General features: G+C 39.8%; 2 protein-coding genes and 1 long non-coding RNA gene across 4 annotated transcripts in view; 2 read left to right on the forward strand and 1 right to left on the reverse strand.

The window, feature by feature from the left end:
* The first annotated feature begins 906 nt into the window (after window positions 1-906).
* Window positions 907-6,028, forward strand: LOC109488225. The gene is made up of 3 exons (XR_002141322.1): window positions 907-951; window positions 3,226-3,402; window positions 5,928-6,028. It is a non-coding gene; the product is annotated as an uncharacterized LOC109488225 (long non-coding RNA).
* LOC109488224 (uncharacterized protein C14orf80 homolog) lies at window positions 1,911-7,629 on the reverse strand. 2 transcript variants are annotated; one of them, XM_019792428.1, is made up of 8 exons: window positions 7,323-7,629; window positions 6,503-6,590; window positions 5,848-6,053; window positions 5,155-5,322; window positions 4,600-4,698; window positions 4,041-4,127; window positions 3,200-3,379; window positions 1,911-2,871 (listed from the first exon to the last, which is right to left on the reverse strand). In XM_019792428.1, the coding sequence occupies exons 1-8, from the start codon at window positions 7,440-7,442 to the stop codon at window positions 2,521-2,523; spliced, it is 1,299 nt and encodes a 432-aa protein (XP_019647987.1). In that variant the 5' UTR covers window positions 7,443-7,629; the 3' UTR covers window positions 1,911-2,520. The 2 variants fall into 2 exon arrangements, with proteins under 2 accessions (XP_019647987.1, XP_019647986.1); XM_019792427.1 differs by having other exon boundaries at window positions 5,830-6,053.
* LOC109488223 (potassium voltage-gated channel subfamily H member 1-like) overlaps window positions 7,040-13,168 on the forward strand; it is a 106,487-nt gene continuing 100,358 nt past the window's right edge. The window contains exon 1 of the mRNA XM_019792426.1: window positions 7,040-7,101. The gene's annotated coding sequence lies outside the window, so the exon portion shown is untranslated. The remainder of the gene's footprint in view (window positions 7,102-13,168) is intronic.

The raw sequence follows: 13,168 nt of genomic DNA on the forward strand, positions 1-13,168 counted from the left end.
CTGTAGTAGTCTTCTTGCGAATGTCTGACAAAGGTGTTCACGTCTTTGCTGTAGTGTCATGAGGCATAGCGTGTTACAAGCGTCAGTATAGGTTGTGTAGTCAGGCCCAAGGATGATTCGAAAAGCCCTTCGCTGTATTCTTTCCAGTTGACGTCTTTGGGACTGTGTAATGGCTGGTTGCCAAACTGGGACAGCGTACTCACAAGTGGGTCGGACAAAACTTGTATATATGGTGACAAGATCTTCTCTAGTAACTCCGAAAGATTTGAGTCTTCTCAAGAAGAAAAGCCTCTGGCTTCCTTTCTTGGCCATGTGGTCCACCTGGGTGTTTCATTTTAGGTCAGCTTGTATATGGAGCCCCAGGAGTTTAGCTACTTGAACTTGTACTAGGGGGTAGTTGTCAATTTTAAGGTCCCATTCGTGAGTTTTTGTTAACTATAGCCGCCTATGGCAAAATACGTAACTTTACATAGGCCAAAACCCAATAATTTGAATGACAGCCATCTAGTCTATCCAATCAATTTTGAGCACAATGGCCGTACATTACGTCAAAAAATTCCCAACCAGATCTAACCCAACAATCTCTTTTTATTTATTTATAAACTGCACTTGGCCACTCTCCGCCAGAGGTCCTCCAGCGCTGCTACCTCCTGACCGCATTACCCATCACAACAGCGTGTAAACATCCGACCTGTCGCGCGGATGTCAACACTTACCCACTAATTTTAGCACATACAAACAACCTCTCATATCACAAGCGGTTTACGCCAACTGACTTAGCTAAAATGCAATTTCTGGCGGATATAAACACACATCCATACACGCATTTAATTTTTAGTACGATCTACTTGAGAGTACCCACGCGGAAGAATACCGGAATGAGACCTTTAGTGAGGGTAGTGGTGGCACAGTTTTTGAGAAGTGCAGAAACATCACCTTGCATTTGCGAGGGTAGGTAGGTAGGTAGTTCGGTAGGTAGGTAGGTAGTTCGGTAGGTAGGTGGGCAAGGCGTGGGGAGGGCGCTGTTGACGCCTGCATGACCCTCAAAAGGTTAAAGGTCATGGGGCATAGAGAAGTCATAAAGAAGTGAAATTTTGTTTTGGGTGTAACTATTGTTCTTTTGTTAGTATATTGATGACGAAATTGTTTACAAGGTAAGTGGGGATTAGAAAAGGATGAGAAGGAACCCTGTAAAAGGTAAAGCACACACAAAAAACATATTGTAAGTTACACTACAATGACTATGTACAACGCAAACCTGTCTATATTAGCAACCGCTAATATTACTATCTAGTTAAAGTGTAACGTTGTCTATCTTATATTGTACGGCGTTTTATAATGTTGCGGAGGGATACAACGCATATAATGTGATTAGCGGAAGCTACGTGGCCCTACAACAGTGGACTACAGGGTATTACCTGGGATAACTCAAAGGGAAATTTGGTGCTGGGAAACATTTCACCTGCTGAGAACCTAGGCTAGGGGATTTAAAAAGTACTAGTTGAAAGGAACAAAATTCTCAGTCCTGTCAATGCAGAAAAGCTGGAGAAAGTTTTAGAGCAAATTACGTAATTAAAGTAACTTTTCTGTTAATATTATTATTAAAGCATTGGGACATCACCTGAGATAACGTTATACTTGGGACTAAATATAGAAATATAGATCAAGTACACTTTTGATCACGCTTTTCAAGTTCCATACTTTTGCTCAGCCTCAGACTTTCCCCAATTCTCCGATTTTTAAATCAAAACTGTAATGCTTTTCCAAAGGTTTTAACTTGCACCTTGTTAAAAACAATAATCCTTCTTGAACTTTTATACATTCAATTAAGGTTAAGTAGCCAGGCATGTACATTGAAGGAAAACATATAATAACAAATGATAAATAAACATATTTTAATGAAACCTGATGATCTGTGTATCAAACATCATCTTTAAAATTTATAGAAAAAAATCACCTATTGAATCTTATTAACTTGAATATCTTCAATATTTTAGAGCAAACATCAAGGAAATTTGGGTAATCAGTTTTGCCTCTTCAGAATTGTACCATCATTGAAACAAAGTTATTGAAAAGTCTAACCTTGTATTAAAAGAGATATACATCATGTATTGTAAACAGATGTTTGTATGTAAAATGACAAAAGAAATTATTTCCCACTAGAAAGATATCATTTGCAAAACATAATACATAATGTTTACTTTCACATGGTCTAGCCAATTAACTACTGTTCTGTTTATTCTTACTTAAGACATTCATATACTGTACATGTATACGGTGACCAGCCCACCGACTCCATCCTGCTACTTGTTGTATAATGTAATGCAACTCCACAGGGTGTCTGCTATAGTACCAGTTACCATAGTGACAGCCCTCTGGTCCAGGTCATTTTAATACCTGTTTGAAGTGGAAAAAGAAGAAGAAACAGTACAAAACAAATTTCCCTTCTGTGAAGATGAAATTGAACATAATAACAATCGTTTACTTCCTTATATAAATTAATGATTCCATAACTGAAAGCTAGAATTTTACAACCATTGGAGGAATACATATAACTTCGTCAAGTGATCTTGTCAGCTTAGCTAACTCTTCTTTATGTCTGTCCCTCACACGTTCCAGCTCCCACGTGTATCCATCCACCACCTCACTCCATCTCCTTATACACTCCTCCACTTCTACTGTCTTTTCTTCTGGAACAGCTGGCTTTTTGCCTCTCTTCTCTTTGGGTTCTTTTTGAGCCAGGATGAGCTGTGTGGGGACTGGGTGTTTACTTCTGCATCTGTACTCCATGGAGTGCATCAGGTTAGCCTCTGTGGCCAGTCTTTGGTCTTCGGGAACTTCCAGAGAGGTGTGGCTAGAATTTTGCCTCCTCTGAAAAGAATAAAAAAAAATATAGGAATTAAACAACTGTGCTACATACATGTTTCGGGACAGGGATATGATCATCATATGTAGCATTACTTACACTAGCATTATCTGACAAGGACTCCCCAAGGAATCATTGAAAATTGCCAACAGGCATGTATTTCCTGGTAAAAACTAAACTAAACTAAACTAAACTAAACTAAACTAAACTAAACTAAACTAAACTAAACTAAACTAAACTAAACTAAACTAAACTAAACTAAACTAAACTAAACTAAACTAAACTAAACTAAACTAAAAATACTACAAGGACATCATACTGCAAACAACAAACCTTTTCTTTCCATGTTTTGTTTGTAGTACAAAGATGGTCCTCAACATCCTCCAACTGTGACAGAAGGTCCAGGGACAGGGTATCAAGGGTTTGTGTCAGGTCATGGAGTGATGACCCTTCGGTGACTTCACTGACCTGGGCATGGTGGCCACTGGACAACTTTGAATCAAGGACACTTTCCTGAGTTGGTGCAAGAAACACAGGTCAGTCATCATAAAGAGTGCAATGTCGGTAGAATGTATACATATATACTGTGCCTGCGTGAAACTTGTGTACAGTAATGTATTGTGCATAGCACTGCGGCAGAGCATATTTATGTATTTAAGGATGACATCCTGTTTATAGTTTTCAAATATTGCATCAGAAAAGATATCATCTGAAATGTTGACCAAACATCCAATGAAAATTGTGAAAATCTAGGTTACGCACAGGTGCAGTATGTTTTGCTGACATGCCGATAAGTGACGATATACATAACAGGGTACAGAGGCCTCAGGAAATCTACTCCAGTTTCAAACTGCGAAGAGGGGGAATGCAAGCTTAGTCATGTTTGTGACCACACTTTTGCTCTAGCAGCGCCACCTAGCAGTGATGGGAAGTAGTACAGTCAGTATTGCCATTAGGAAGCTTAGAGAATAACTTAAAAAAAGATTAACAGATAAATTCCTCTGGTTGGTGCAACAAATTCTATGTTACACATTCATCATAGACTGTTCATTTTTGCCCTGACATTAAAAATGTCCTTTTTTAAATGAGAATTTTACCTTGCTAATTGGTTAATTAGACAGTCCAAATGGCCCATGTACAATGTTTGTATAAACGTATGAAAATGAACTCCCACCATCCACTGCCAGAAGATATCCTGGTTTGTTGTCCATCTCAGCAGTGCTTCTTGTCTCCTCACCTCCTTCTCCAACTCAGACAGGTACTGAGAATAACATAAGTCATCAATAGGTCTTTAACTAGATATGTTGCCAAAGCCTGGACTCTATGCCAGCTATAAGGATCTATAAAGGTGTGCACAATGATTATTCTGATAATTTTTAGATCTGATGTCGAAAATTATTAAGGAAGTTTAGAAAGCAGGGGTCTGAATGGACTTTCAATTCTGTTTTTACTCCTAAGTATGGAGGTTTCATTTTCATTGTGTCTCTGTATTTGCTTGTGTTTCTATTGTCAAGTTCACAGGAAGTTAGGTCAAAGGTCCCAGAAAGGATCCAGAAAAGGATATATCATTTCCTGTCCTCAATTTCCTGTTATATGCATGTTTGTTGCTTTATGGGAGTCAGTGGGGAAATGCATATTACACATAATCAGCAAGAAATAAATTCACAGTAATGAACAAAAACTCTAAAAATATTTCATGGAGAATTTTTGACTTCTTGTTCTGCTTGAGATACCTTGTCCACATGATTGACATGTCTGAGCAGATAGACGTCCCTGGGACTGAGGTGAGTCCTGCCAGGTACCAGGCTCTGTCCTGACGTGTACCTGTGGATCTGTAACAAAATTGTAATCCTCATTTAGTCCATACTCTTGCAAAGCATCACAAAAGAATTTGGGGACAGAAGAGAGCAAGACTTGAACATAATCTATGGAGAATGAAAAAAAAAGATAACCTCTGGAGAAATTATCATTTTTTTCATCAAGATAATTTGTTTTAGCTTGAATGCTGTTTTGTTTCTTCTTCACCTGCACAATGCAGACTCCAGGAAGAAGAGTGTGAAATTTATATCACACTGATGGCAATCCTAATAAAACAAACAAACAAACAAACAAACAAACAAACAAACAAACAAACAATCTTGTGTAGTACATGTATTGCCCTTCTGAACTACTGGTATCTCTGGTACAGAAATTCACACAGACCTCATCAATAATTTGCAAACACTTGCATAATTACAGTAGCTATTTGTTTTCTAGTAAAACCTTCAGAGATTTCTAACTTTTCCAACCTTGTGAGTCAGCACACTTTTCTCCAGACAGGCTGCATGAAGACTTCTCAGAGCCAGTCGGAGTTTACCCAGAAGCCAGACTGTCACCCTGTCTGGTTCTGTGAGTCTGGACGGATCAGTTTTCCTATGTGCAGTTTCATCTGTGGGCACTGACTTGCCTCTAACCACCTGAAGTAAACAATACAGAACATAGACAGATGTTATGTCAGAGTTAAACTTAAAAGCTCCAGTTAGTTGGAGTCAGTGGGTTTAAGACTGACCTGACTGTCTTCCTCAGCTATCTGACCTAATTGCTCAGGACACATGACTTTATGCATGTATGATGTCAGCAATGGGTCAAAGGTTGTAGTAAGTCTATGTTGCCCCCCGTCCCGGTTGACCCCCATGTTCCTCTATATAGACAAAGGTTCTATAGTCTCTGTTAGCATCAAGTACAATGTCCAGGTAAGACATCTTTGGGAGCTGCACTTGGATTGTGTTACTTACTGCTGGGTATGCATCATCACATATCAACCCACGTTAATGTTTCTCACTTTTCTCATGTTGTTTAGTTTACCATTTTCCTCATGAAAAATAAAAATACAGACATTCTATCTGTGTTACAAAATGTTTTAGAGTCTTTTAAAGCTTTCCTGAATGTCTATAATGTTAAAATTGCTGTTGAATTGTACCTACATTTCTAGGTACTTTTACCTTGTGTGCGTAGACTGTGTTCTCTGCCCAAAGATGTGTGGGAGGTTGGGACAGTGTATTGATGGTGTCTGTGGCTGCAGTTAGCCAGCCAAACGCCAGGAGGAGCTCTCTGCTGCCGTGGTCCATGGAGGTGGGAAGGGACAGGAACTCTGGGGACCGGTAACCATGGAGATACAGGCACGTCTTCACTGAAGTCACCACTACAGCTGAGGAGAAACAACAACACAAGTAACCATCTACATTCCAAGGGGACCTTTTCTAGCACCATTAATGTAGACTATGATACAATAACACTGACTGCTTTCTTGGAATCTAATATAAAATGATACACATAGATCTAATGATACATATAAATCTATCTCTGAATCCAAATGCATAATGGCATTTCCAGAAAATTCATGTATCATCTTAAAGATATGGTCGATACTTCAGATTCAGAATAAGATTATTGTCACTTTCTACCTTGGCGTACCTCAACATACAATCTGAGACAATTCAAGATACTAGTAATTGTAAAATAGTGTGTATTCAGTTCATATGGTCGGTCAACATCTGTCATATGTTTTGTTCAGTGAAAGACTTAGAAACTAAGGGAGGCCAGGTAATTTCATTCTATTGGAATACATGGACTTTCAAATGTATCAAGTATACAAACCATCAGTAAGTTGTCTATCTGTGGTCATTTGTTCATATGTTCCTGGATACTTCAGAAGATGGTACATCAGGAACCACAGTGGCCTGGTCTGGGGAGAAATTGTGTAGATACTGTTTTTTCTAGTAGCAGTAGTCTTTGAGACCGACTGTCTGCATGTTACACTTATAATAAAAACATCTTCAGTTAACAAGTTACATGTAGAGCTGTATAAACACACGCATTAAAATTGAAAAAAAAAAATAAACAAAACAAAACAACAATTAAAAAACACAAACAAGATGGAATTAACCTCCTTGATGGAACAGATGCAACCACCTGTGCAACAGGCATGGCCTTTGACATGCAACAGGCATGGCCTTTGACATGCAACAGGCATGGCCTTTGACACTAATTAACACGGTTAATATTAATTAGCAGAGCATGTCGGGAAAGTTACGTGCATAATAATTAAGCATTGATCAATGCTGAGCGATGAAAGAAGCATTAATTAATGAATAATCAGTCAGCCCGCTTGGTTTGAAATCGCCACAGTTCGTTCACAAGAACGAGAAATGGACGTCCTAGCTTCTATCTGGACCCTCATGAAGACTCTTTATGAGGTAAGAAGTTAACGTTACATAATTCATTTCCTGTATATCCCAATTTATTACTCAATTTTGTATGTGCCGTTGTTATACTACAGGTCTAGCTCCTTGGTCCAAACAAAAGCTCCTTGGTGTAGCCTTGTTAGTAAAGTATACTACTACAGCTAGCATTGATCACAATTAATCATAACTTGACACACACAAGAGCAATCGAATCGGCTTGGCTTCATTCTTACCGCTTCGGGACGGTCGAACTTCGCTTGACGGAAAGTTTCCGCGGAGACCTGGACCTTTTCACCGAGTGTGGCTGTCAGAAACTGCGCCAGGCTTTGGATACACTCCTTTATCTGGGACATTTTGGAGTCGGGACAACTCGTCAGTTGCACAATTCGGTCCCTGGACAATCAGGACAAGTCGGAATTTATATTGTCGCTGTTGTTGTGGACTTTTGCAGACAAAAACGGCACCTAGGTTTGTAACACTCCTCTTCCTGCAAAGTTGATTTTGGCGGCCATATTTGAAAACAGCTGATTCGCTGCACGGGGTTACGACCCCGTGCGGAAATGCCACCTGGCGGAATATAGTTAACTTGCAATAGCGTTACCACTGATGATGCACCTGTTTTATAATTTTGGCGTGTTCGGTTTTACTTCTGGCGTTGTGAGTAACTCTATACCTCTGACAGTTCAAGTAAAAGGGCAGCTCCACTAAGAAATATTTATATCACCAACCATGTAATTTCTAAAAGCCTAGCCAATACTCCTACTATAGGACCTCAATTGAGTAAAGTGTGGAAAGTCGTATAAAGTGCCTTTCCGAAGAGCAAAACATCGGGTCATGTTATTAAGGGATTTGACCCAAATATATCTATGGTTTCTGAGCCTAACACCTAACCATCTTAATTGACCATGACAACTTTATTGCACAACAATACTGTACGCAGGTTACAGGTTTGGTATATCTACTGCACTTTCATAAGGATACTAATATCCTTAATAATACAAGAATGATTGGGTAGTATGGGATAGGTATGAACTTGGAGGAATTTCTAATGAACATTGGAGGAATTTCTGATATATATACGGTCTTTAATATATATCCCTATGTATAGGTGTCTACGTGTCCAAAACAACACTTCCTCAACTCGTACACTCTTTACTTTCCCAACGGTTGAAGACCAACTAATTCCAAATACCTGAGTAGGCGCACTTCTTGAGGGCGTGATGCATTTACTGCGCTACGTGTCCAAACCGGCGTATCCGCACTTTTTGTGCCAACACATACAGACTGATTTAGTGCTTCCGCCGTGTTACTCGGATATGCTGTATGCCATGTATCTTATGTCTCCACCTCTGTCTCCGGATGGCACGTAATGTATAAACCACCTCTGAGCTGCTACATCCATATGGATACTTCCTTGTCATTTGCCAGCGGCTAGCGGCTGTACGATACGCTCACAGCTCTTGTGTATGATAAAGATATTTGCTTGCAGCTTGCTATGACTATCTTTCCAGGGGACCCTTCAAAATTATAGATAGAGGTAGAGGCTGAGGCTGTGTACCTGAACACATTTTAGGTACAGGTACACGGGTTAAGGTACAGGTCTAAACCTGTACATGTACTTAAACAGGCTTAGAGTTAGACAACCATCGACTGTCGTTTTAGTGGTAAATTATTGTCACTTTTTGAGGGGCTGTCTTTTTAGTGGTAAATTGTTGTCATGATCACTGTTTGAGGGGTTGCAAATTCTAAGCTGCAAGAATATTTACAAGTTTTCCTGACTGTGCTGAATTGTTGTCTTGGAACTGTAATTTCTAGTGTGCACAACGGTCCCGGTGTCCACTAGTGTATTATTTTGTACAGGTATAGGTACGAGTATTAGGTACACAGCCTTACATATCAGTTCTTTAATTTGCGGCGCTGCCCGATCGCGATGTTGTGATGAACTGTGGTACCTCCTCTAGACCTGGCAGCGTCCAATTTCAATTTCACAGCCACTCCTGTCCTCTAATTCCGTGCCATCAACCCACATACTTCACGTTAGCTGAACAGTGTCTTCGGCTTGTGATCAGTGATGAGCTTCAGGTCATTGACCTAGAGGGTACTCAACCCTAGCTAGCTCTTGATAATGAAATACATCGCGTGATTTAAACCAGTTAGGAATGCGGCCCCCTTTCTGTAAATTTTCGGGGGCCACATGAATGGCATACTTGAAGGAAACGTCATATTCTGCATCGCAGTTTGAGGCATGCATATAACCCTCGGTGACACACACACACTTCCGCTACTCAATCTTATAACAACCGAAGAGGACATGTACTTGCGTCAATTGGTCCTTGAATGCAAGTAGGAATGTACCGAGTTCAATAAGCTACCCTATGTTCGTCATCATATTTATGGCAAAACACAGTGCAGTAGCTTGACACGTTTTGTACGTTCAATTTCCTCCTAAAGTATGGTGTTATTCCGCTAGCTACGTCACTACTGCCAATGCACGATGAATTTACCGATAGGCCAGAATACCCAGTGTGCTATTGCTATATCTCCCTCTAGTCATTCTGGTTTATGAATTTAGAAAGCTCACTTTACACTGTTGCTATGAATGAAGATCAGGAGAAGCTGGACTGATGCACTGCGTATAGAGGAGAAGCTGGTCCGGAGAATAGACCCTGACTAGAGTCTACAGCTTGCAGATGTGCCCTGTGTAGCAGAGACTGTCATTCGTCTATAGGACTGTTCAGTTATAGCCGAAGCTGTAGGGTTGATATCAATTTCCATGGTCAATATTGACTGAAGGAGGCCATATATATGAATGAACGTGCTTTCTTTGCATCCACTAGTACACTAACACGAGCAGTGGTTCGGAAAACGTCTGATCTTTTTTGACATTATAAAAGCCCTGAATACTGTACGTGTATAGTGTTACCCAGTGGCATGTGTCATGTGTTTTAACGGCTGCAATGGTTTGTAACATTCTGGGAATGCTTAATTTTTTAGGAGTGGTTCCTTGTTTAGTTCCTAGAACGTTTCCTTATGTATATATACGTATTTACTGAGATCTACCACATTTGTGGAAGGATTGTTTGATTTGTTTGTCACAATATCTTAATCAACGAAAAGCACAGGTCGCTTTTTATTGAGGTCATGATCAAGAGGGAAGAGGTACGGGTCAGACTGCAGTGTATCAAAAAGATAAGGTTTACATCATTCAAAGTCTTAATAAATCACATGTGCGGTGACTATTGACTTTTCATGACACATGCACTAGTATGTCAAGCCTAAAGCTAGGTACTGGGTACTCATTTTGATCTTTACCGAGTAAGGAAATGTGACATTTTCCCCAAAAGCACATCACTGGGGCCTGCCAGGGATTCGAACCCAGAACCCTCAGATTAAGAGCCAACAACCCTAACCATTTCAGACGGGATGCCATCCTTCAATATGAGAGCGCAAGATTTTTTCGCTTAAGTACGTCACCACTATTTATTGAGATCTAATTATCTATCCTATTTATTTAGTACTGAAAAGTATTTGACTGTAAAAAACAAACGTGCTAATCGGTATTATGGGGATAAGTATATGTTATTCTTATATCCCATTTTTTTTCACCTTGAATATTGTGTGCCACCACAATTCTTTATATGGTGATCTCAATTAATGGGATACTATCCCATTAAGAAAGAGATTCGGAAATTTTGTGTATGGTTCAGTTCAGTACGTACTAAATAAATGGGATAAATACAAAAGCTATGAGTCAACAGTTCTGTTGAAAAAAAACCACCCTAACCACAAGACCACCTTGCCGCGTACCGTATACACAGTCTTCTACAACATGTTTACCGGTATTAGTCACCCAATCCAGTAATGTATGTTGCATTTTGAAGCTGACGTGACAGTTAATCCGCCTGCTGTCGCCACACCTGTTCCTGAAAGCCGTCCCACACACAGGGCGGCTATCTTTAGCTCAATGACATGCAGTCAACGCCCGGCGAAAGTAGCACGTCGGCAGATCGTCATGTGTCTGTGCGAAACTCGGAATTTTAACGATTTCTGTTGGATGCTGATCTTGGATGATGATAGAAAACAATTTTTTGGTAAAATAAGACGTTCCAAATAATGATAACTCTCAAACACGACTACTGCAGCATGTTGGCAGCAGAACGTAGTGAGCCTGTGAGAAACCTGGACTTTCCACGGTTTCTGCTGGATGTTTGGACAATGTTGCAGAAGATAGAATTTTGCCCGTTGCAGACGATATTTTTCCGACACAATATTTGAAAACTACAGACGGATGCATGTCATTCTTGAATACGCAAGCGCAATCTTAAACGAAACGTCCTGCCAAAATTGCTATAGTAGTACGTATACGTTCTACGTTCTGCTGGCGAAAGTGGTAGAACAGTTTCAAATTGTCTTCTTCATAGAAATAGTGACGAAACTGAAGAAAGTAACAACATTCAAGCACAGTAGCTAGGTGGAAATAGGACAGAATTTTGAACTGTAGCTAATGAATTCCTAGTAAATTTGACCTCAGGGATTGATATAATGAGTAAAACAAATGAATCACTGTTATGTGTTCTGTTTAAAGCTTAGGTCAGCATATTGTGCATCTAGAGATCTGGATTTCTGTGCCTTGACTCCTACCTTTGCTTGAACCTTTGGCAATTCATTAGAAACTAAAATCAACCTACAGGCCGCTATTCATTGAGGTCACAGGGGAAGAGGGAGGTAATGGTAGGTAATTGCATTATATCTAATGGCCTTTAACGCGTCAAAACATCTGAGATGTTCCAATACGAAAAATCATGGATTTCACACCTCAGTGAAGTACTAGTAGTACTAGTATTCATTCATTATTGCGAATTTGAACACGATGAGTCCGTATATGTAGCTTCCCACTTGCTTCCAAAAGGTATCAAATATGAAGATAGCTGACAAGTAAAAATATGACAACTTCTGTGCCTTTTAACACTTCCTCCCAGCCTGCGGGGGGTCCATTTTGACATCCAATCTGGCCTTCCTGTCAGTCTGTGGTTACATCATTCCCCTCACTTCCTGTCACGAAACTGTATTCAAATAACTACGGACACACACGCAAACAAACAGTCGACAATCTCTCCCGAAAATTAAAAAAAAACTCTGTACATGTGTACACGGAAGCAACGCGAAGACCGTAACGCACCATTCATGACATATACAAACATTTTGTGGGGGTAAAACACACGGAAATGTGTATTTGTGCTTCCCCCTGCTGGGATGAAAGTGTAGAACCGTGTCTTTTTGAAAAGGGAATAATGGCTTGTTACTTTTGACCTGGTTTGTTGCTTCCCTGGAGGGGTCAGAAGTGTCAATATTACCATCTGTGTGAAACGTCAGTCACATCTGTGAGCTATGTAGGCCGTGTGTTTTGTATCCGAAGAATCTTTTTGAGTTCATATTCACGCATTTCATGTGAGGTCTGAGTCCTTTTATCTACCACATTCGCTTCTTTCTATGAAAAGTGAACTGACTCTACGGTTGCCTATCTATACATTTTGAAATACAAGCCATGGCGACGCAATATTACCAAAACTTGCAATGCTCTACTTGAATTTAAAGGCATCAATTGTAATTTCAGTGCGGCAAAACAAAAAAAAATATTCTGGAAGAGGAATCTGTTTAATATTGACTTTTACTGTCATTTCTTTGCACATGTTTGTCATTCTTTTATACTTAAAGTGTTTGAAATAGCCCCAAAACAAGCCACATGAGAAGTCCCTTTATTTTTGGGTACCACCCATATACTAGTAGTTAGAACCAGCCTACGATACAAGCAACCGTTTTTCATCAGTGACATCGCATTTTTGCTAGATTCAACTTACTACATTAAGTGAATGACCAAATTGACTTTAAAAATTGACTTTGAAAATCTGTGAAATTGCATTGGATGCCTTTATTAAGAAAGGAAACAATGAGACAATCATTTAATGTGAAGGCGGAAAAAGGTTGAAAAACGACAGTTCGGACGTTGCTCCACCAGGCCAAAGTTTCTGACCGCGCCAGTGTAAATCAAAGCTCTTGCGGAAAGCTCAGGGGCGATTTT

The sequence above is a fragment of the Branchiostoma belcheri genome, unplaced genomic scaffold (assembly GCF_001625305.1).
Source record: "Branchiostoma belcheri isolate BF01 breed outbred unplaced genomic scaffold, Haploidv18h27 scaffold92, whole genome shotgun sequence".
Lineage (NCBI taxonomy): Eukaryota > Metazoa > Chordata > Leptocardii > Amphioxiformes > Branchiostomatidae > Branchiostoma > Branchiostoma belcheri.